Source organism: Somniosus microcephalus, chromosome 12, assembly GCF_052327205.1.
Source record: "Somniosus microcephalus isolate GS21.2 chromosome 12, FLI_Smic_1.0, whole genome shotgun sequence".
In the NCBI taxonomy this organism is placed as follows: domain Eukaryota; kingdom Metazoa; phylum Chordata; class Chondrichthyes; order Squaliformes; family Somniosidae; genus Somniosus; species Somniosus microcephalus.
This window is the reverse complement of record NC_140998.1, coordinates 160,104,676-160,128,990: the sequence shown is the minus strand read 5'-3', so window position 1 is coordinate 160,128,990 and position 24,315 is coordinate 160,104,676. Positions and strand designations below refer to the sequence as shown.

Below are 24,315 nucleotides of genomic sequence, written 5' to 3'. Positions count from 1 at the left end.
AGGCGAGATTGAACTATCGTACAGGAATGCTACTGCTGTCCTCAAACAGTTAAAACACATGGGGCTAGAAATTCATCTGCTTACCGCCACTCCGTAGCGCCATAAAATGGCGGCCGCTGCTCTTTCACCAGCTGGTGGCGGATCCTGCGGCAGCCACCATATTCCTCTCCCCCTTTGTGTTGCCGGTAACTGACAGCGCCCTGAAAAAAAAATGGCGGCGTAGTGACATCAGTCAGCATACAACGCCAACTTAGCGTCACCAACGCGAACTTCAACCCTAGCGCTGGATTCAGCGCTGGGTCCTAAGCACGTCAGGTTAACCTGTTGTGCAAGCAGGCTGACGGTGGCGATGTCTGCAGCTCTTAAAGGGACACACACATCATACAGGTAAGTTTGAATTTAAGGGTTTGGACTAAGTTTTTTTGATTTTATTGAAGTGGTGGCTTGCTGCAATAGATGTGAAAAGTTTTTTAAGTGTGTAAGGAGTGCTGCTGGACGCTTGCAAGTGCTCAGATGGTAAAGGAAGATCTTTGAGAAGACAGAACATGCTGCGAATACTCAGGTCAGTCAACATCTGTGGAGAGAAAAACAGAGTTCACGTCTCAGGTCGACATGCTGCCTGACCAACTGAGTATTTCCAGCATTTTATGCTGTCATTTCATATTTACAGCATCTGCTTGCAGAGACAAGAGAAAGACACAGAAGAGGAGGAAGTCGAACAGAAGGAATCAAATGGAAGGATGCATCCCAGACAGCCCCTTTGTGTCCGGCATGGAATCATCCGCCTGCGGTCCCACTGGCTGGACAGGCTGCCTCCTCTTGTTGACCCAGTGGCTGGGCAGGCTGCATTTCTCGGGTGCGTGAAATGAGGAAGGCATTGTGGAGTTGTGCTGACGGGAGGGCGGGAAAGCAAGAGGTGCATGCCAGAAGGAGGATAACGTACAAGGATACCCGCATCTTGTATCCTTTCAGCCCCTGCCCCTGCCAAGAATGGCCTGCACCGTCTCCTCCAAGGGGATGAGGTGAGGTTAGGAATGGGAGATGTGCCTCGTCATTGGTGCAGATTGTTGGTAGGTGAGTGATTGAGGGTTGCGCATTGAGCAGTGTGTGAGGCTAGTGGTGCAGTTGGTAGGAGACAGCTTTTGAAGATGCATTCACTGACCTAGACCAATGGTTTGATGTCATGAAGCTTCTTTGGGCCCTGGAGCCAGGGGGTGGGAGCGACACTGCTGGCAGTGACGGTCTCAGTGATGTACTCCCACATCGTTCTTTCTGGAGGGCCTCCTGGCCCCTGTGGGTAGAGGGCCGCTCTTGCAGTGTTGACCCCCTTCACAAAGCTGGAGTGCTGCGTGTGAGACCCTGAGTGCCCCTTCCCTGGCTTGTTGAGCCATTTGTGTTAGTGCTGAGGCAGTCTTCCCATTTGTTGAGGTTAGGAAGGTAATTCAGCTTTAACAGCTGAATATTCACATTTGGAACTTCTTTTAAATATTGAATATTTCTTAAAAGGCAGAGTGGGCTGAAAAATGTATTGATTCACTGCATTTTATTTTGTATTGCTTCAGTGTGCATGGCCTCTTTAATTCTCAGACCTCTTCATTGCCCACAATTCCCTGCAAGCTCCACAGCTTCGCTCCCAGAGGCTGTGGGAAGTTGCAACACCGGACCTGGACAGAAACTTCGTCCCGAACCCTCCAGCAACGTCACCAGGACGGTGTTGCACGGGAGGCGAGTGCTGAGCCACCTATCTCCATGCCCCCCCCCCCCACGCCAACTTCACTCGGTTATCATTGCAGCCATTTCCAGCGGCCGTTAACTGCAGAACACAAATTTTTCTCCCTTAACTCTTTCAGTGCTGGCTTGCAGTAAATAATTGTGCTTGAGGGCCGTGTGATTGATGAACTGCTGTTTCATGTCAGCTTTATCAGAGGCAGATGAGCATTTAGCTATTACCACAAGCAATTTTGAATGTATTCACAATCAACAGAATTTTGCAAATCTATCTTTTATAATGGAAGGAGATTAATTCTCTTTCTTTTCTCTTTCACCCATTCACCGAATGCCCTTCTCCCTTATTCACACCCTCTGCATTCCCCTCCTCCAGTCCCCTTTCTCCTCCTTGCCTCCCTACTTTGCTTTCCCCCTCATTCATCATTTTCTCACTCTTGCGCACTCATGCACACACACCTTTTTGGAACGCTAGATAAAAATAATATTGGAATTTATACAGTGGTATTGAACAAGGTGGTCTGGTCCAGTTAAGTTAGATGCTGAAGATTATACATTTTTTCTTAAGTTGATTGTATGCAACATATCTATGTGAATGCACAAATCTGGGAATAAAAGGGTTAAGGAAGATTCTAAATGAACAAAGCACAGCTCCAGTTAGTCTGCCTGGTGCAAATGATCTTGTGATTTGAGAGGTTGGAGGTGTTTTTTGTCATGGACTAGCTGCGTACAGTAGAGTTATGCCAACTCCACGTTTGTTTATTCTCCTGATAACCACGCAAGGTCTGACACACAATCTCTTTGGGATTGCTCAGAACTCATTTGATGTTTCGCAGAGTCTGACAGTTTTCCCAGTTCATCGGCCTATTGTGAGCACATGGCTGCTGAAAGCTTGGCAGAAATAAAGGGCCCTTTAGCCCTTAAACCTCTATATGGCGCAGAACTAAAAGCCACAAACGAGTGGGAACCAAATAACTGTTCCTAGTCACTGGTGTGTGAAATTCTGTATTCAGCAGCTTACTATCCAACATTCTGTTCATGTTGATAAAAAATTGTTTATAGAAAAAAAATTACCCTTTATACTCAAGATTTAATACATTTTAATACATCACATGCCTTAAGATGAAAGAGCTTTATTTTGTTCTCTCCTAAGCACCTTACCCACCATTTTGAAATCCTCAGTTTTGAAATCCTCACAATGATGGACAGAAATAGCCCCAAAAAAACATGTTTTTATGAACTTGTTATGCAGTAGGTTAAATCTCCTTCTCCCTTTCTCTTAACAATTCCCCCTCTGCCTTCCTTTTGCCCGCTCTGCATTCACCTTCTTCCTTCCCTTATTCCCTTCCCCCCTCATTCTTTCTCACTCATTCATTCTCTGTCATTCTCGCACGCACACACACACTCATTTTTTAGATCCTTTTCGTATCCGTTCAGCACTTAATGTCCCTTTATCTCAACTGGTACAAAGGACACCATCTCCTTCACTCACTTTCTAATGTGCCGATCTTAAAATGCATTTATGTGTGAAGTGTGGTTTAATCATGGTGATTAGAAATTTAGATTAATATTGAAGCAAATTATTAACTTGTTCAGTTTTTGAACATTATCAGAGGCAGTTCTAGACACTGAATGGTGCCTAGGAAGTTAACCCTGGCCGCCATGCTTTAAAGTACGTAAATGGAATAACAGGATAACAGAAATGTTTTTGATGCTGTGTACCCTCACATGAGTAGAATATAATTAGATAACTCCATCAGCCTCTTACTAACCTTCCATACACCATAACCTCAAGAAACCGTATTAAATGTTGCTTCTGCTCACTGATGGCTTAATGGAATGGCTTCTATAATTTTGACTGTTCGTGAAGTATATCAGGAAAAAAGTCAGTCAGGTCAATCTAGTCATTTATTAACAGACATAAGTGGCTGGGTAAACAGTCACCAAGCACAATCAAATGCTAGCAATAATATGCATATTTGGCTGTTAATAAATGATATAATCTAATTAGGACAGCCCTGACCGAGACAGCACTTGTCAATGGGCTATGAAGCTTGTTGTCCATTGTTTGAGTAAAGTACCACAAAAGCTATTCTGTATTACAAATGGTTTTCTGGATATAAGAATCTGATATTTTTGATGTATCCATTAGTTACGGTTTTGACCAGCTGGAAAACACGCAAGGCAAGACACAGCTCAGTAAGTAGGATGCCCACCTAATTCCCAGAGAGACTGCAACCGAAGGGATTGCATTGCACACGCGCTCCCTTCTGAGAAACAATAGTCCATCTTTTTTAGAAAATTCTGCATTGAACCTTAATCAAAGGAAGTCAGCTGATTTTTTTTTTGTTCAACTCTTTAATGAATTGGTTGAAAGATGCTGTGTTGTCTGGGCTGACTTCAACAGCTCGTTGTTACTGCTGTAAATTAATAATCTTGTTTGGAGTTTAGTCACTTACAAAAATGTGCAGCGTATCTGATACCAATCACGTTTTAATGCGATCTAGGTGCAAAATGGAAATGCTACTTCTATATCCAGATACAGTAAGTGGGCCCATTCACCCATGGAAGGTTTTTCTGCTTACTTGGCATACAAGGTCTCACTTCAGTTCCTAGGAAGTACCAGGTTGCATGCAGAAGCTGGCTTTTGTGCTGGGCACGAGAAAAAGTATCCGAATCATAATTGTCCTGATCCCCATTGACACTGCAGGTGAAAATTCCTTCCTGTCACTCTAGAGCATGGCACATTGGGGCTTTGACAGGCCCAGTTTCTAAATCAGCCTGAGAATGCAGATTGCTGGGTGATTTATATTTATAAAATGAACATGGGTAAATTATCACTGAAACCTAATAACTGTGGAAGTCGTTCAAAAGGGGAATACTTCAGAACCGGTGCAAAGAAAATGGTGTGTTTTTGCAGCAGAAGTGAGGTGCTGTTTATCTCAGATGCTTTGAAAAGTTTCTCACAAGATTCCTTTGCCGTGTCAGTCACACCCTGTAATGTAAGCTCATATACACAAACAGTAGGAGGAGGGAGTGTCACTGATCATATAATGACCTATGAGACTGTGCATCAAATATATATTTCTGCCAAAGTAGAAAGCCTTTTTTTGTTTGTGTTTACTGCACTTGCATATTTCTGGTTCCTGCTCTGCAGACAGTCTGTATGCCCCTGGGCTGTGGGAGCGGTGATATCAATGGACATGGATTCCAAGCATTGTGTGCTGATTGAACATGCCATTGAGAGGACAGCATTACAGGTTTAAGGCTCACAGTACACTGACAGATTTTTTCTGTATTCATTCTCGGGATGTGGGCGTCGCTGGCAAGTCTGGCATTTATTGCCCATCCCTGGTTGACCTACAAAGGTGGTGGTTGAACCGCTGCAATCCGTGTGATGAAGGCACTCCCACAATGCTGTTAGGTAGGGAGTTCCAGGATTTTGACCCAGCGACGATGAAGGAACGGCAATATATGGCCAAGTCAGAATGGTGTGTGACTTGGAGGGGAACTTGCAGGTGATGGTGTTCCCATGCACCTGCTGCCTTTGTATTCTAGGTGGCAGAGGTCACGGGTTTGGGAGGTGCCCTTGAAGAAGCCTTGGCGAGTTGCTGCAGTGCATCCTGTAGATGGTACACACTGCAGACACAGTGTGCCAATGGTGGAGGGAGTGGATATTTAAGCTAGTGGATGAGGTGCCGATCAAGCAGATGGTGTGATGCTTTGTCCTGGATGGTGTCGAGTTTCATGAGTGTTGTTGGAACTGCAATCATCTAGGCAAGTGGAGAGTATTTCATCACACTCCTGAAATGTGCCTTGTAGATAGTGGAGAGACTTTGAGGAGTGAGGAGGCAAGCCACTTACCCAAGAATGCCCTGCTTCTGGCCTGCTCTGGTAGACACAGCATTTATTGAGCTGGTCCAGTTAAGCTTCTGGTCAATTCTGGTTGATGGTGGGATGCTCAACGATGGTCATGGGGAGGTGATTACGCTTTCTCTTGTTGGAGATGGTTGCCTGCCACTTATGTTGCGCAAATGTTACTTGCCACTTATAAGTCTAAGCCTGGATGTTCTCCAGGTCTTGATGGACATTAATAGCTGCTTTTGTGTTTGGCACGAGAACAAGTGTCTAAATTGTAACAGCCCTCATTTGTAACATACTGTATGAAGTATTGTAGGTGCAAACTCGCCTCGTGTCATTCCATAACATGGTCGATTGAATCTATCCGGAGGTTACAGTGCTACTAAACTGACACAATATGAATAATCATACTTAATCCAATAAACTTCAATACTCTTGTATGAAACTATTAATTCACCATCTCCAATTGCTTCTACCGCCAGTAACAGACCTGTAACCACCAGTACTTCACCGTAATGTTATTCAGTTTAAAATTCTCTCTACGAACACAACCCTATTTTGGAAGGACAGTATCTATATCTCTACCACTAAGTAGGTGTTTCTCATGCTTCATGGGCAATGTGAACATTTCGCACTTCATTAAAATTGCAGCAATAACACAGGAGTCTTGTAATGAAGGGATATTTACTAGTCCTAGCCCCTTTGGGGCTACCCCAGATCAGGCGTATTTCTCAGACGTTCACTTTAAACTAATGTTTGAGGTAGCCGAATCCTAAAGACGTTTAATTTGGTCGAAAGGTCCAGGCTATCTCTCCCTAAAGGAAAGGAACAACCCGAGAATGTTACCCTCCTCCAGATAGCGCTTTTAATAAGTTTAGCTAGACTGTAACATCCCAGATATTATGAGGGTCCGGAAAACTCCCTCAGAATTCTGTAACTCTTCACCAAAGAGTATACAGAGATTGAGTTCGCGAGTTATTGATACAGAAGACTTATGTGAGACAATTCTAAAAATATATAGAGATTTATTATAAAAGAACCGACATGTAATTTACAGTTGGTGAATCAGTCAATCACAATGTTAAAAGTTCTAAAAAGAGAAAACATACGATCTTTTTAACAGAGAATCTTACTTTTAAATCTTATCTTCGCTACAGTATTACAGTTTTTAAAGTTTTCTATACAGGATATCCATCAATATCAAATACCTTTGATCCCCGAGGTACAAAGAGTTGAAACCACAGCGCCGCTTCTCTAGCCGAGAATCACTTTGCCCGATTAAAGCGAGTCTGCTATCTCATTTGAAACTTCAATATTTATACCCTTTTCCAGTTGTATTTCCTTTAAAGTTTCTGCTGACCCAAGTTAATTATCCCTATTCATCTTTCTGCCGACCTCTGCAATTCTTACAGCTACATCAGCTTGTAATATTCCAGAATCTTGTCCCATCTTCAGGTGTTCTGGGTTGACCATATAAAATGGTGTGAAGGGCAGGTGTTCCTTATTTTATGTCATCTTTACGAGGGCAGATGTTCCTTATCTTATGTGCCATCTTTATGAACTTTAAATTAAAACACCTAAAAGGTCAGCCTGTCGGAGCCATGCACCTTCTGTTTCAAGAAGGTTATTTATTCAGGGTCAACAACTGTCTTATCTCAATAGCCAGAATTCTTTCATAGCTATTTCATAGTTAGGTTTCTAAATTTCCAAACCCAGTTTGTCATGTTTGAAAGAATTTATAAGGTAGAGTTCCTTATAAAGTATATTCCTTCACAGTAAAACCCTCTGTTACTAGTCAGCGTACTGCCTCCCAACTGACTCACATCATGCTGCACCCAATCTGAATGTACTGAATTGTTCAGAGCAGTTTGTGAGGAGCTTCTATGAAACTGTGGGAAGACCCAGTGGAGAAGTGATGAGCTGCACTTGCTCTTGAAGCCTACCTACCTGCTCCACAGGAAGCTGACTCTGCCTCCAAAACATGTGGGAATTGGATAAATGCTAAGACCGTCAGTGCATGTGATGAGGGTAGGTTCTGGTTTGGAAGTGGTGGCTGCCTCGTTAAATAGCTCGTTCCCCCACCATTAAGGTCATGTGAGAAGATTGTCCAACTTGAAAGCGGTTGCAGTGAAATCTGGTGCCAATGACCGAACTGAAGTGTGGTTCAGAGCGAGACCCTTACACGCAATCGGATGGGGGAGGGCACTTGACCAAAATGGCTGCTGTAAGGGGCAGCTTCCTAGCTGTTTACCCCTTGTGTCATGGCAGAGGATTCTGCTGGAAGTTTCAGTTGCATCTGTATCTAAAGAATGAGGAAGATCATATTTACCATTGGTGAGCTGACATTCCATGCCTAGGCGCACTCCTCCCCATTCTCCAAATGCAGGTTATCTCCTCAAATAAAATTCCCTCTATCTCCCTGCGGTTCTCTTTGTGGCCTAGTGCATCTCAAAGCTGAGTGTTTTTCAACCTGTGTTTAAACTTCCCAGTTTTAACTCTTTGTTGCCCTTTCCAACCAACAACCGAGGTGCTTATGTGCAAGGGGTGGAGAGAAGGAGGAAAAATCCATGTGACTAAGGTAGCTCCAAACTCCTAGAAGAGGGAGAACCCTGAGTAAAAGAGATGCAATCAAATTCAGAGAGTTAAACAGTTCTCAATGTCAACTGAATGTGGTTAAACTAGATTAAAATGTGAAAGCACATCCCTTCAGCAGCTAATCTAACATTCCTTCAGTTGGCAGCTTAATCTTGTTTTTGTCGTTTATTGATCCTTAATAGTAAACACAGGCATATGCAGAAACGTCACAGGATTAAAGTTACAGTTCATCCTTTGTGAATTAGATTGTGTCTCTGTTTAGCTTTCATTCACTTCCTTTCATCTCTCCCTCATCTTTTTGTTCTCATTTTCTCTTGCTCTCTTCCTTTTTCTCTTCTCAACCTCCCTCTTTTTCTCATTCCATCTTTCTCTACCCCCCTCTGGCTTATCTCCCCATGTGGCATGCTCTCGTCCGTCTCTCTCTCCTCCTCTGGCACTCTCCCACCCGCTGGCACTCTCTCCTCCCTTTCTCTCTCCCCTCTTTCTCTCTCTCTTCCCTCTTTCTCTCTCTCCCCTCTTTCTCTCTCTCTCCCCTCTTTCTCTCTCTCTTCCCTCTTTCTCTCTTCCCTCTTTCTCTCTCTCCCCTCTTTCTCTCTCTCTTCCCTCTTTCTCTCTCCCCCTTTCTCTCTCCCCCCTCTTTCTCTCTCTCTTCACCCTTTCTCTCTCTCTCTCCTCCCTTTCTCTCTCTCTCCCCTTTCTCTCTCCTCCCTTTCTCTCTCCCCTCTTTCTCTCTCTCCTCCCTTTCTCTTTCCCCTCTTTCTCCTCCCTTTCTCCTCTTTCTCCCCTCTTTTTCTCTCCCCTCTTTCTCTCTCCTCCCTTTCTCTCTCTCCTCCCTTTCTCTCTCCTCCCTTTCTCTCTCTCCCCTCTTTCTCTCTCCCCTCTTTCTCTCTCTCCCCCCTCTTTCTCTCTCTCTCCCCTCTTTCTCTCTCCTCTCTCTCTCTCCTCTCTTTCTCTCTCTCCCCTCTCTTTCTCTCTCTCTCCCCTCTCTCTCTCTTTCTCTCTCCCCTCTTTCTCTCTCTCCCCCCTCTTTCTCTCTCTCTCCCCTCTTTCTCTCTCTCTCTCTCCTCTCTTTCTCTCTCTCCCCTCTCTTTCTCTCTCTCTCCCCTCTCTCTCTCTCCCCTCTTTCTCTCTCCTCTCTCTCTCTCCTCTCTTTCTCTCTCTCCCCTCTCTTTCTCTCTCTCTCCCCTCTCTCTCTCTTTCTCTCTCTCTCTCCCCTCTCTTTCTCTCTCTCTCCCCTCTTTCTCTCTCTCCCCTCTCTTTCTCTCTCTCTCCCCTCTTTCTCTCTCTCCCCTCTCTTTCTCTCTCTCTCCCCTCTCTCTCTCTTTCTCTCTCTCTCCCCTCTTTCTCTCTCTCCCCTCTCTTTCTCTCTCTCTCCCCTCTCTCTTTCTCTCTCTCTCCCCTCTTTCTCTCTCTCTCCCCTCTTTCTCTCTCTCCCCTCTCTTTCTCTCTCTCTCCCCTCTCTCTTTCTCTCTCCCCTCTTTCTCTCTCTCCCCTCCCTTTCTCTCTCTCTCCCCTCTTTCTCTCTCCCCTCTTTCTCTCTCTCCCCTCTTTCTCTCTCTCTCCCCTCTTTCTCTCCCCTCTTTCTCTCTCTCCCCTCTTTCTCTCTCCTCCCTTTCTCTCTCTCCCCTCTTTCTCTTTCCTCCCTTTTTCTCTCTCTCCCCTCTTTCTCTCTCCTCCCTTTCTCCTCTCTCTCCCCCCTTTCTCTCGCCCCTCTTTCTCTCTTTCCCCACTTTCTCGCTCCTCCCTTTCTCGTCTCTCGCCCCCTTTCTCTCTCTCCCCTCTTTCTCTCTCTCCCCTCTTTCTCTCTCGCCCCTTTCTCTCTCTCTCCTCCCTTTCTCCTTGTCTCTCCCCTCTTTCTCTCTCTCCCCTCTTTCTCCTCACTTTCTCTCTCTCTCCCCTTTCTCCTCCCTTTCTCTCTCTCCCCCTTTCTCTCTCCCCCCCTTTCTCTCTCTCCTCCCTTTCTCTCTCTCCCTCTCCCCATTCTCTCTCGCTCCTCCCTTTCTCTCTGTCTCTTTCCTCCTTCTCTCTCTCTCCCCTCTTTCTCTCTCCCCTTTTTCTCTCTCCTGCCATTCTCCTCTCTCCCCCCTCTCTCTCCCCCTTTCTCTCCTCTCTCTCTCCTCCCTTTCTCTCTCTCTCCCCTCTTTCTCTCTCACCTCTCTTTCTCTCTCTCTCACCTCTCGTTCTCGCTCTCTCCTCTCTTGTTCTCTCTCTCCTCTCTTTCTCTCTTTCTCTCCCTCCCTGTCTCCCCGCTCTCTCCCCGTCTCCCCGCCCTCTCCCCGTCTCCCCGCCCTCTCCCCTTCTCCCCGCCCTCTCCCCGTCTCCCCGCTCTCTCCCCGTCTCCCCACTCTCTCCCCTTCTCCCCACTCTCTCCCCGTCTCCCCACTCTCTCCCTGCCTCCCCGCACTCTCCTTCCTTTCTCTGTCTTTTAACTCATGTCTCTTTTCCTCTCTGTCACCGTCTAAACCCTGAATGTCTCAAACACTATGATGTTATATTACACATAAGAATTTGTGCTTAGTCCTGAACAACCTCCTGACTACAGACAAAATGGGAAATCATTGCTGCTCTTGCACTGCTGTTTATTTTACATTTGCCTCGATGGTTTCTGGAGTTACGACATATCGTTGATAGACTGACTAACCAGGATTGTCCAGGCCACCTGACCCATGTCATCCCTCACTACAAATGATTCTAATGTGATTTATACTCAATCTCCAAATTATTTTTCCCCCAAAGATAATTTTTTTTGGTGTGAGTGATTATAAATATGAGAATGCTGCCAATACCATGCAGGGCGGGAGCTGAGATAGTTGTGTCGTGGGGCCCGACATAGGTCAAGGAGAGCTCGCTGTGAAGTAGTCCCTGTTTTATTTCAGTGAGGCGTTCCCACAGATTGTTGTGTTAGTCTGAGATGATGTGCTGAAGTCTTGCTCCAAGTTGAGCAGAGTTCAAGCATTCCAGCAGGGCAGATTGTGTGTTTTTAGAGTAAGTTGTTTCATTGCCTGCGTGTGAGCCAGGAACTCCTGGTAACTCACAATTACTGCTCTATGTGAGAAGAGACCCCAAGGAACTCAGTTTGTTTCATCAGATGCAAAGTTGCTGGTGGCGGCTGGAGCCGTAACAAGTTCAGGTCTGAGCTGAACCAGCTTTTTTTTTTAAACAGTTGCTCTCCTCCTTAAAACATTGACCACATCTGGTATATGGTTCCTTGGATGCTATTAGCCAATACTTTATTATCTGGCTATTCTTCATCTGTAAGCCTAAGCCATGCGTATTGTCAGACTATTCAACCATGAAGGGCATTACAACCAAACCCATTCCTCCCCTCACCCTCACCAATGCACCATCCAGCAGGAGGCACTAGAGAGTGCTTAGAGCAAATGAGCTGGTTGATCTACCACGCTCAATGTACTGTGACCAATTGTAGCACTGGCAATATATTAACTCAGCACATACTGGGGATTCAATATTGGATGTTCTGTTATGTGGGGGAGCACAGTGTGACACCAGTTGGGGCATGGCCATCAGGGGACACCTGTTGAGTCCTTGGCCCAAGCGGGACTGAGCAGACCAGTGACTGAGCTGTTTCAGCTCTGGTTATTATTAGTTCCTTTAGCTGAAAAGCAGAAAGCAACGTTGGATCTTCCAAACAGGCAGACAGGAAGTAGCTTCAGGCCCGGTCTGTATAGTTTGTAGATCACGTGCATCCGAGATCTCAAGCCCATATTAAAAATTACATTAAAAAAAAAACGATAATAATTTCAAAGAATTGCGTGCCATTCTGTGCGCCACGGAAAGGCACGATGCATCCTGAGTTCTCAGTCTCAGCAGAGGCATTTGGAGAGGTGTGTAACGGAGAGCCCCCGCGAGCTCTTCCCCAACCCAAGGGGGTGCGGACATCAGGTGAGCTCAGTTGGACCAACACAAGTCTCAGACTCTGGCCACCCGCTCAGTAAACTATGGTGTTTGGACAGGAGAAACCGAAGCAGAATGAGAACATACATTACAAGAACAATAATTGAGGAAATCTAATTGAACAGAGACTGTGGTAAGGCAGTCATTTTAATTGCGTACTTTAAAGGGGTGCAAGAGCACCTGAGGCATTGGTTTTACAAGGAAATTAGGTTGGGAAAGTGTCTCCTGAACTCAAGGGAAAGTAATTGGATTATTAATGTCACTCACATCGCCCTTGTTAGTAGTTACATTTTTTCTCACCAACCTAGGAGCAGACTCTTTGCAAAGAACTCCCATGATATGATTTTGTGAGGTTCTGTTCCAGTGAGACCATTGAATTGGGGCAGACTACACTGGGAGTGATTTAGTTCACTGGGTCTGTACACTGGGAGTGATTTAGTTCACTGGGTCTGTACACTGGGAGTGATTTAGTTCACTGGGTCTGTACACTGGGAGTGATTTAGTTCACTCGGTCTGTACACTGGGAGTGATTTAGTTCACTGGGTCTGTACACTGGGAGTGATTTAGTTCACTCGGTCTGTACACTGGGAGTGATTTAGTTCACTGGGTCTGTACACTGGGAGTGATTTAGTTCACTCGGTCTGTACACTGGGAGTGATTTAGTTCACTGGGTCTGTACACTGGGAGTGATTTAGTTCACTGGGTCTGTACACTGGGAGTGATTTAGTTCACTGGGTCTGTACACTGGGAGTGATTTAGTTCACTGGGTCTGTACACTGGGAGTGATTTAGTTCACTCGGTCTGTACACTGGGAGTGATTTAGTTCACTGGGTCTGTACACTGGGAGTGATTTAGTTCACTCGGTCTGTACACTGGGAGTGATTTAGTTCACTGGGTCTGTACACTGGGAGTGATTTAGTTCACTGGGTCTGTACACTGGGAGTGATTTAGTTCACTGGGTCTGTACACTGGGAGTGATTTAGTTCACTGGGTCTGTACACTGGGAGTGATTTAGTTCACTGGGTCTGTACACTGGGAGTGATTTAGTTCACTGGGACTGTACACTGGGAGTGATTTAGTTCACTCGGTCTGTACACTGGGAGCGATTTAGTTCACTGGGTCTGTACACTGGGAGTGATTTAGTTCACTGGGTCTGTACACTGGGAGTGATTTAGTTCACTGGGTCTGTACACTGGGAGTGATTTAGTTCACTGGGTCTGTACACTGGGAGTGATTTAGTTCACTCGGTCTGTACACTGGGAGCGATTTAGTTCACTGGGTCTGTACACTGGGAGTGATTTAGTTCACTGGGTCTGTACACTGGGAGTGATTTAGTTCACTGGGTCTGTACACTGGGAGTGATTTAGTTCACTGGGTCTGTACACTGGGAGTGATTTAGTTCACTGGGTCTGTACACTGGGAGCGATTTAGTTCACTGGGTCTGTACACTAGGAGTGATTTAGTTCACAGTATCTGTACACTGGGAGTGATTTAGTTCACTGGGTCTGTACACTGGGAGTGATTTAGTTCACTCGGTCTGTACATTTGGAGTGGTTTAGTTCACTGGGTCTGTACATTTGGAGTGGTTTAGTTCACTGGGTCTGTACACTGGGAGTGATTTAGTTCACTCGGTCTGTACATTTGGAGTGGTTTGGTCACTGACAGCCTGTAAGAAACAAAGACTTGCATTTAAATAGCGCCGTTCATGACCTCAGGACATCCCAAAGTGCTTTACAGCCAATGAAGTACTTTGTGAAGTGTTGTCACTGCTGTAATGTAGGAAACGCAGCAGCCAATTTGTGCACAGAAACTCCCTCAAATAGTAATGTGATGATGTGAGATAATCGGGTGATGTTTGGGGGATATTTATTGGCGCGGACTCACCCGCTCTTCTTCAAAATACTGCCATTGGAATCTTTTACGCCCACCTTAGAAGGCAGACGGTGCCTCAGTTTAACTTCTCATCTGAAAGACGATGCCTTCCTCGGTACTGCATGGAGTGTCCAGCTAGATTTTGTGCTCAAGATTGGAGTGGGCCTTGAACCCATGACCTTCTGGCTCAGGCGAGGGTGCTACTCACTGAGCCACAGCTAACACTTGGCTTGATTGGCTTCCTCCTTAGGGAAAGGCACAGACCGTGACTCAACCACTGCAATTATTGCCAGTTATTGAGGAGTGCAGCTCCTGTTGAAACAACCGAGCTCTGGTGCAATATTCCTTTAGCTCCTTACTGGAACTAGAATGGATGCAATTACCACGCGAATAGGATTGGGATCTTTCTTCACCTCGGGAGCTGCTACAAGATGAATTATCCACCTATCTTGAAGCCTATCGGAGATGATTTGAAAGGGGGCTCATTACTCACAGTCCTGCCTGATGTGCCATGTGGGTATAATAAACGCGAGTGTGCCGCTCCGATTTACTATATGTCTTCCAGATGTTTCCAGTGCTTGTTCCAAATCCAATCTTTTGATTGTAATATGTAGAAGAGCATGATGTTCTTCTCAGTTACAATGCTGCTCGGTCAGTCGTCTGTCTCAGTTACGGGAAGCCATTGTCCATTACATAAAAAACACAGTGGTCAGACAGGATTTGAAGTCTACATGTTAGAATAGCAGACTGTGAGTCAGGGTTGTCACCTCAGAGTTTGAGACAGCAGCTGCAGGAGCATGATCCTCAGTGTTTGCAGTCATCCAAACTCTTTTTATGTGCACACCCTGGGGGGAAGGATCACTCAGCAACACCCTTTTCATTTTCCACGTTTTTGGGGGTTTTCGTGGTGTTTGGAAGCAGGCTTGGATTTTTAATACTGCAATAAACCTAAAACAAAGTACTTACCTCTTTGACCAAGCTTTTGGTTACCTGTCCTAATACCTCCTTAGGTGGCTCGGTGTACAATTCTGTCTCCTCTGAAGCCTTTGGGACATTTTACTACATTAAAGGCGCTATATAAATGCAAGTTGTTTTTTTTGTTATTTTTGTGTGCTTCCTGACATCAGTCCTGAACTTGCCTTTTACCAGTTTGTTCACTTGTTCCGCAGTCATGGTTTAATTTAAAATACTAATCAGCACTTACTCTCCTAAATACGATCCAGGCTGAGGAATCCACGTTTTTCTAACCTCTTCTCACAACTCAGTCCTCTGACACTAGTTCAGCCTGGTGGCCCTTGTCTAAATCACTGCCAGGTCTTGGATGTTTCCCTGTGCCTCAATGACAGGTACTCAAGGTACGGCCTGACTGGAGCACTATACAGCTTCTGCCTAATGCCCTCAGACTTGTGTTACACTGAATTAGCGGTTTAGAAAGCAAGAAGAAGAAAGATTTGCATTTATATAGCGCCTTTCACGACCACCAGGTGTCTCAAAGCGCTTTACAGTGAATGAAGTACGTGGCAGCCAATTTGCGCACGGCAAGCTCCCACAAACAGCAATGTGATAATGACCAGATAGTCTGTTTTAGTGATGCTGATTGAGGGATAAGTATTGGCCAGGACACCAGGGATAACTCCTCTGCTCTTCTTCGAGATAGTGGAATCTTTTACGTCCATCCGAGAGAGCAGACGGGGCCTCGGCTTAACATCTCACCCGAAAGACGACACCTCCCGACAGTGCAGCGCTTCCTCAGCACTGCTGCACTGGAGTGTTAGCCTAGCTTTATGTGCTCAAGTCTCTGGAGTGGAGCTTGAACCCACAACCTTCTGACTCAGAGGCGAGGGTGCAATTCAACAGAGGTAAGTGCAAGGTCTTATACACTGCGTGAAAAGGTGGAGCACATACTTAATGGTGCGTACCTATCCAGAGAGAGCTCATGGACTTAGCACAGACCATGCCCAATCATTGTGGAGCAGCAGTTAACAAAGCAACCAGATTTCTGAGTGTGCGGTTTACACAGTCAAGTGCTGATCTTTGCCTTTAATAAACATTTGAATTAGTGTCCTGTGAGATTCCCTTGATGTGGTAATTGGTGAATCCACATTGTAGCGTAACTGAGCCATAAAAACTAGACAGTTTGATCCCTGTCCGAGCAAATTTAGTTGATCTTGAGCAGGGCGACTGTGGGGATGCGGGCCGGGGCGACTGGGGGGATGCGGGGCCGGGGCGACTGTGGGGATGCGGGGGCGGGGCGACTGGGGGGATGCGGGGGCGGGGTGACTGTGGGGATGCGGGGGTGGGGCGGGGCGACTGTGGGGATGCGGGGCGACTGGGGATGCGGGGCGACTGTGGGGATGCGGGGCGACTGTGGGGATACGGGGCGACTGTGGGGATACGGGGCGACTGGGGATGCGGGGCGACTGGGGATGCGGGGCGACTGTGGGGATACGGGGCGACTGGGGATGCGGGGCGACTGTGGGGATGCGGGGCGACTGTGGGGATACGGGGCGACTGGGGATGCGGGGCGACTGGGGATGCGGGGCGACAGTGGGGATGCGGGGCGCCTGTGGGGATGCGGGGCGACAGTGGGGATGCGGGGCGACTGTGGGGATACGGGGCGACTGTGGGGATGCGGGGCGACTGGGGATGCGGGGCGACAGTGGGGATGCGGGGCGCCTGTGGGGATGCGGGGCGACAGTGGGGATGCGGGGCGACTGGGGGGATGCGGGGGCGGGGTGACTGTGGGGATGCGGGGCGACTGGGGATGCGGGGCGACAGTGGGGATGCGGGGCGACTGGGGGGATGCGGGGGCGGGGTGACTGTGGGGATGCGGGGCGACTGGGGATGCGGGGCGACTGGGGGGATGCGGGGGCGGGGTGACTGTGGGGATGCGGGGCGACTGGGGATGCGGGGCGACAGTGGGGATGCGGGGCGCCTGTGGGGATGCGGGGCGACAGTGGGGATGCGGGGCGACTGGGGGGATGCGGGGGCGGGGCGACTGTGGGGATGCGGGGCGACTGGGGATGCGGGGCGACTGTGGGGATGCGGGGCGACTGTGGGGATACGGGGCGACTGTGGGGATACGGGGCGACTGGGGATGCGGGGCGACTGGGGATGCGGGGCGACTGTGGGGATACGGGGCGACTGGGGATGCGGGGCGACTGTGGGGATGCGGGGCGACTGTGGGGATACGGGGCGACTGGGGATGCGGGGCGACTGGGGATGCGGGGCGACAGTGGGGATGCGGGGCGCCTGTGGGGATGCGGGGCGACAGTGGGGATGCGGGGCGACTGTGGGGATACGGGGCGACTGTGGGGATGCGGGGCGACTGGGGATGCGGGGCGACAGTGGGGATGCGGGGCGCCTGTGGGGATGCGGGGCGACAGTGGGGATGCGGGGCGACTGGGGGGATGCGGGGGCGGGGTGACTGTGGGGATGCGGGGGTGGGGCGGGGCGACTGTGGGGATGCGGGGCGACTGGGGATGCGGGGCGACTGGGGATGCGGGGCGACTGTGGGGATGCGGGGCGCCTGTGGGGATGCGGGGCGACTGTGGGGATGCGGGGCGACTGTGGGGATACGGGCGCCTGTGGGGATGCGGGGCGCCTGTGGGGATGCGGGGCGCCTGTGGGGATGCGGGGCGACTGTGGGGATGCGGGGCGACTGTGGGGATGCGGGGGCCTGTGGGGATGCGGGGCGACTGTGGGGATGCGGGGCGACTGTGGGGATACGGGCGCCTGTGGGGATGCGGGGCGCCTGTGGGGATGCGGGGCGCCTGTGGGGATGCGGGGCGACAGTGGGGATGCTGGGGCGGGGCGACTGGGGATGCGGGGGCCTGTGGGGATGCGGGGCGACAGTGGGGATGCTGGGGCGGGGCGACTGGGGATGCGGGGGCCTGTGGGGATGCGGGGCGACTGTGGGGATGCGGGACGACTGTGGGGATGCGGGGCGACTGTGGGGATACGGGGCGACTGTGGGGATGCGGGGCGCCTGTGGGGATGCGGGGCGACAGTGGGGATGCGGGGTGACTGTGGGGGGGCAGGGCGACTGTGGGGGGGTGTAAGGGTTGGGGGCTTCTTTAAACTGGTTTAAAGTAATTTTCCTGGTCTTTCAGCCTTTGCCTGCACTCAGACCAATTCCAATAAAACCAATTTTAAAACAGCGGTTTCGAATCGCTACCCCTTAACTCCTGCTAGGTTGCCTTGTTGAGGAGTCAGAAACTCTGCTCACCTGTGATCCAGCGAAGTAAGAGGCCAGATAGCTTCTCAGCAGCTATCTTTATACCTGGTCAGGTCCTGCTGTTCTGCCCTGCAAGGGCTGTGTGCAAAATTCCCCGCCCAAAGAGTCCAATACACAAGAGAAAGCTGTGATTGGCTAACTCAAAGTGGTTAGACTGGGTTAATGTGTCTTCCGGAGCTCCCTGGGCTGAAACAAAAGAGAATGCAACAGCCCTATTGTCCAGAATGCTAAGTGATTTAGACCCATTCAATTGTTAAACGTTTCCCATTCAAGGTACAAAAGTCTCTTCTGCAGTTTAGATGTATCCACTCGATATACAAACAAATGCTAATAGCATTCGATTGCTTTGTAAACAAAGCATTGTCCTTTGTCTTCGGCCATGTGGTGACAGCCATTTTTATCCCTGGAAATTTAAAAGCACAACGCCCAGGGATTCTTCAATCAAAAAAATTGATCTTCAAAACTGTAAATTATTGTGAATTCTTACAGTGGGCGGGGCGACTGTGGGGATGCGGGGCGACTGGGGATGCGGGGGTGACTGTGGGGATGCGGGGCGGCTGTGGGGATGCGGGACGACTGGGGATGCGGGGGCGACTGTGGGGATGCGGGGAGACTGGTGATGCGGGGGGCGGGGCGACTGTGGGGATGCGGGGCGACTGTGGGGATGCGGGGCGACTGTGGGGATGCGGGGCGACTGTGGGGATGCGGGGCGACTGTGGGGATGCGGGGCGACTGTGGGGATGCAGGGCGACTGTGGGGATGCGGGGCGGCTGGGGATACGGGGCAACTGGGGATGCGGGGCGGCTGTGGGAATGCGGGGGCGGGGCGACTGGGGATGCGGGGCGACTGTGGGGATGCGGGGCGGGGCGACTGGGGATGCGGGGGCGGGGCGACTGTGGGGATGCGGGGCGACTGTGGGGATGCGGGGGGCGACAGTGGGGATGCGGGGCGACTGTGGGGATGCGGGTCGCCTGTGGGGATGCGGGGTGACTGGGGATGCGGGGCGCCTGTGGGGATGCGGGGGCGGGGCGACTGTGGGGATGCGGGGCGACTGTGGGGATGCGGGACGACTGTGGGGATGCGGGGCGACTGTGGGGATGCGGGGCGACTGGGGATGCGGGGGCGGGGCGACTGTGGGGATGCCGGGCGACTGGGGATGCGGGGGGCGGGGCGACTGTGGGGATGCCGGGCGACTGGGGATGCGGGGCGACTGTGGGGATGCGGCAGCGGGGCGACTGTGGCGATGCGGGGGCGGGGCGACTGCGGATGCGGGGCGACTGGGGATGCGGGGCGGCTGTGGGGATGCGGGGCGGCTGTGGGGATGCGGGGCGACTGGGGATGCGGGGCGACTGGGGGGGGTGGGGACGGGGCGGCTGTGGGGATGCGGGGCGACTGTGGGGATGCGGAGCGGCTGTGGGGATGCGGGGCGACTGGGGAAGCGGGGGCGGGGCGGCTGCGGGGATGCGGGGCGACTGGGGAAGCGGGGCGAGGCGACTGTGGGGATGCGGGGCAACTGTGGGGATGCGGGGCGGCTGTGGGGAAGCGGGGCGAGGCGACTGTGGGGATGCGGGGCGGCTGTGGGGATGCGGAGCGACTGTGTGGATGCGGGGCGGCTGTGGGGATGCGGGCAGCTGTGGGGATACGGGGCCACAACAGGCCTCAAAGTTGCTGTGGTGGAAACATCAGTCAGGGTTCCTGCTCCTGAGCAATATCCAATCGCAATCTGAAACAGCTGCTGAAAGAAAAAAGTAAGCAAACATTTCAGGTAGAGAGCTCAGTACTGACAGGTTAGTGTTTCAGAGAGAGAGCTCAGTACTGACAGGGTAGTGTTTCAGAGAGAGAGCTCAGTACTGACAGGGTAGTGTTTCAGAGAGAGCTCAGTACTGACAGGTTAGTGTTTCAGAGAGAGAGCTCAGTACTGACAGGTTAGTGTTTCAGAGAGAGAGCTCAGTACTGACAGGTTAGTGTTTCAGGTAGAGAGCTCAGTACTGACAGGTTAGTGTTTCAGAGAGAGAGAGCTCAGTACTGACAGGTTAGTGTTTCAGAGAGAGAGCTCAGTACTGACAGGTTAGTGTTTCAGAGAGAGCTCAGTACTGACAGGTTAGTGTTTCAGAGAGAGAGCTCAGTACTGACAGGTTAGTGTTTCAGAGAGAGAGCTCAGTACTGACAGGTTAGTGTTTCAGAGAGAGAGAGCTCAGTACTGACAGGTTAGTGTTTCAGAGAGAGAGAGCTCAGTACTGACAGGTTAGTGTTTCAGAGAGAGAGAGCTCAGTACTGACAGGTTAGTGTTTCAGAGAGAGCTCAGTACTAACAGGTTAGTGTTTCAGAGAGAGAGCTCAGTACTGACAGGTTAGTGTTTCAGAGAGAGAGCTCAGTACTGACAGGTTAGTGTTTCAGAGAGAGAGAGCTCAGTACTGACAGGTTAGTGTTTCAGAGACAGAGCTCAGTACTGACAGGTTAGTGTTTCAGAGAGAGAGCTCAGTACTGACAGGTTAGTGTTTCAGAGAGAGAGCTCAGTACTGACAGGTTAGTGTTTCAGAGACAGAGCTCAGTACTGACAGGTTAGTGTTTCAGGTAGAGAGCTCAGCACTGACAGGTTAGTGTTTCAGGTAGAGAGCTCAGTACCGACAGGTTAGTGTTTCAGAGAGAGAGAGCTCAGTACTGACAGGTTAGTGTTTCAGAGAGAGAGCTCAGTACTGACAGGTTAGTGTTTCAGAGAGAGAGCTCAGTACTGACAGGTTAGTGTTTCAGAGAGAGAGCTCAGTACTGACAGGTTAGTGTTTCAGGGAGAGAGCTCAGTACTGACAGGTTAGTGTTTCAGAGAGAGAGATCAGTACTGACACGTTAGTGTTTCAGAGAGAGAGCTCAGTACTGACAGGTTAGTGTTTCAGGTAGAGAGCTCAGTACTGACAGGTTAGTGTTTCAGGTAGAGAGCTCAGTACCGACAGGTTAGTGTTTCAGAGAGAGAGAGCTCAGTACTGACAGGTTAGTGTTTCAGAGGGAGAGCTCAGTACTGACAGGTTAGTGTTTCAGGTAGAGAGCTCAGTACTGATAGAGTTACATTTAATTATGTGTTTTAAAGTATAATCTGTGTATGCAATTTAAACTAAGGTGTGAGTGAGGGTTGCCAGTTAAGATGGTACTGAGCTTTGATGCTGTTTCCTCATGGACTATAAATAAGCAATGTGTTAACTAGTCTTGGTAACACCCCATACCCATTGTATCAAAATTTTGATTCCTTTTTTTTGTTGTGAACAGTGAGAGATACAAGAAAAGACAGGGACACAGGCAGGTAGGCTTTTGAAACAGGTTGCTGTGTAGACAGTTAGATTTATTGAAACAAGAAGCTGCAAAGTACGCATTTGAGTGTCAGTTGTGTTTTAGTGGTCGCACTTTCACCCCTGAGGTTATGGGCTCAAGCCCCACCAGAGACTTGAGAATATAATCAAGACTGATACTTCAGTGCAGTACTGAAGGAGTGTCGCACTGTCGGAGGTGCCGTCTTTCACGAGACGTTGTGCTGACTTTCACATGAGACGTTGTACCGAGGCCGTCTGCCTTCTCAGGTGGACGTAAAAGATCCCATGACACCTTTCGAAGAAAAGCGGGGGAGTTTTCTTGGTGTCCTGACTAATATTTATCCTTCAACCAACGTTACTAAAATAGATTATCTGGTCATTATCTGACTGTTAGATGTGGGAACTTGCTGTGTGCAAATTGGCTGATGTATTTCCTTACATTACAACAAAAAAGTTCTTCATTGGCTGTAAAGCACTTTTGGACATTCTGAGGTCGTGAAAGGCGCTATATAAATGAAAGTTCTTTCTTTCAAAGCATTGAGGCCCAGAATAAAGCTGAGAGAATGACACAATACTGGGCGACTTAGAAATTAGTTTGTCAAGAAAGATGACCCACTGATGTGGGGAAGTGTAGCCTGTTCACTATTTTTGTAGTATAACACAAGGACAAGTTGTTTCAATTAAACTAAATGAATCTGATCGTAACTGTTGCTCTGTGTGTGAAATCAAGTAGCAGAGTGATTCGTATCAAGCCTCAAGTGTTTGCTCGGTCTGCTTTGGAGAGATTGAAGCCATACATGTGCAGAAATGTTTTGAGGATGTAACTGGTAGAATAGATAAGGGAGAACCAGCGGATGTGGTGTATTTGGATTTTCAGAAGGCCTTTGATAAAGTCCCACATAAGAGGTTAGTGTGCAAAATTAAAGCACATGGGATTGGGGATTATATACTGGCATGGATTGAAAATTGGTTAACAGACAGGAAACAGAGAGTAGGAATAAATGGGTCTTTTTCGGGGTGGCAGGCGGTGACTAGTGGAGTACCGCAGGGATCAGTGCTTCGGCCCCAGCTATTCACAATGATTTGGATGAGGGAACCTAATGTAATATTTCCAAGTTTGCTGACAGCACAAAACTAGGTGGGATTGTGAGTTGTGAGGAGGATGCAAAGAGGTTTCAAGGCGATTTAGACAAGTTGAGTGAGTGGGCAAATACATGGCAGATGCAGTATAACATGGATAAATGTTAAGTTATCCACTTCGGTAGGAAAACCAGAAAGGTTGAGTATTATTTAAATGGTGATAGATTGGGAAATGTTGATGTACAGAGGGACCTGGGTGTTCTTGTACACCAGTCACTGAAAGCAAACATGCATGTGCAGCAAGCAGTTAGGAAGGCAAATGGTATGTTTGCCTTCATTGCAAGAGGATTTGAGTACAGGAGCAAGGATGTCTTACTACAGTTATACAGGGCCTTGGTGAGACTACACCTGGGGTACTGCGTGCAGTTTTGGTCTCCTTACCTAAGAAAGGATATACTTGCCATAGAGGGAGTGCAGCGAAGGTTCACCAGACTGATTCCTGGGATGGCAGGACTGTCGTATGAGGAGAGATTTGGTCGACTAGGCCTGTATTCACTAGAGTTTAGAAGAATGAGAGGGGATCTCATTGAAACGTATAAAATTCTGACAGGGCTAGACAGACTGGATGCAGGGAGGATGTTTCCCCTGGCTGGGGGTCTAGAACAAGGGGTCACAGTCTCAGGATATGGGGTGGGACATTTAGGACTGAGATGAGGAGAAATTTCTTTACTCAGGGTGGTGAATCTGTGGAATCCTCTACCACAGATTTCTAGACACAAAAGGCATCAAGGGGTATGGGGAGAGAGCGGGAATATGGTATTGAGATAGAGGATCAGCCATGATCATATTGAATGGTGGAGCAGGCTCAAAGGGCCGAATGGCCTACTCCTGCTCCTATTTTTCTATGTTTCTAAATGAATATCTGGTTCAGATAACAAGAAGGTACTATTATTGCATCTATGGGTTACAATATTGTACAGTAGATATCGGACAGTGTGTGTCAACTCCCATAAAAGCACCACTTTCGGGAGCGACTGACGCCACTGAACCCGAGAAGGTATCTATAGCAGACTTCAATTTGCAACCTGTTAATGTTTCATGCGCTCAGTACTGACCATGCATTTTTTTTTCTCCAGAATACAGTACGCACAGAGCGGGATTATGAAAGCCTAGTGATGATGCGGATGCGGCAGGCAGCAGAAAGACAGCGGCTCATCGAACAGCTTCAAGAGGATGATTCTTAAACTTGCCGTAGGAGAATGCTTCTGACTTCGTTTGGTTTCCTCTGAACTGGAATAAACTGCTCTTTTTTTATTAACCTACGGTCTTTGTTCTTTGCGTGTATCTGTGCCTGGAAGATAACCTTGTGGGCCAGCTAGGTTAGTGCTGCAAGGAAATGTGTAGACCGGTGATTCCTTGTCTGCAGAAATGCTGAGTACCGTACCAAGGCTCCCACAGGGAAGAAGTGCATTCAGCCAGCGAGTCATTGGCCTCTTATCTCTTGAACTTCCAAGCTCCCGGGTTGCTACCCATCCGGCTTTAGATCGGACATTCAGTCCGGAACTTCCTAAGAGTTAAACCAGGTACCAAAAGGCTGGTCAAGACCATTTTTTCTCACCTACGGAGCCATGAATTATTGAGGTTCTTCCTGAATTTTCATCATTAGCAAAACAATCCTCAGAACTAAAACCATACTGCTGTAACAAAAAGAATACAAAGCTCCTGAATGTT

At 48.9% G+C, this 24,315-nt stretch overlaps 1 protein-coding gene across 7 annotated transcripts in view; it reads left to right on the top strand.

The window, feature by feature from the left end:
- Positions 1-23,902, top strand: part of dnajc17 (DnaJ (Hsp40) homolog, subfamily C, member 17) — a 196,988-nt gene extending 173,086 nt beyond the window's left edge. For 4 of the 7 annotated variants that reach the window (XM_086003726.1, XM_086003728.1, XM_086003727.1 and 1 more), the window contains 2 exons: positions 684-856; positions 23,721-23,902. In XM_086003726.1, coding sequence (XP_085859852.1) covers positions 684-856; positions 23,721-23,757 — 210 coding nt within the window. In that variant the 3' untranslated portion in view covers positions 23,758-23,902. Of the gene's footprint in view, positions 1-670; positions 857-23,720 lie in introns of all 7 variants that reach the window. The other 3 variants (XR_015080329.1, XM_086003725.1, XM_086003723.1) reach the window with 2 other exon arrangements.
- Positions 23,903-24,315: the final 413 nt, after the last annotated feature.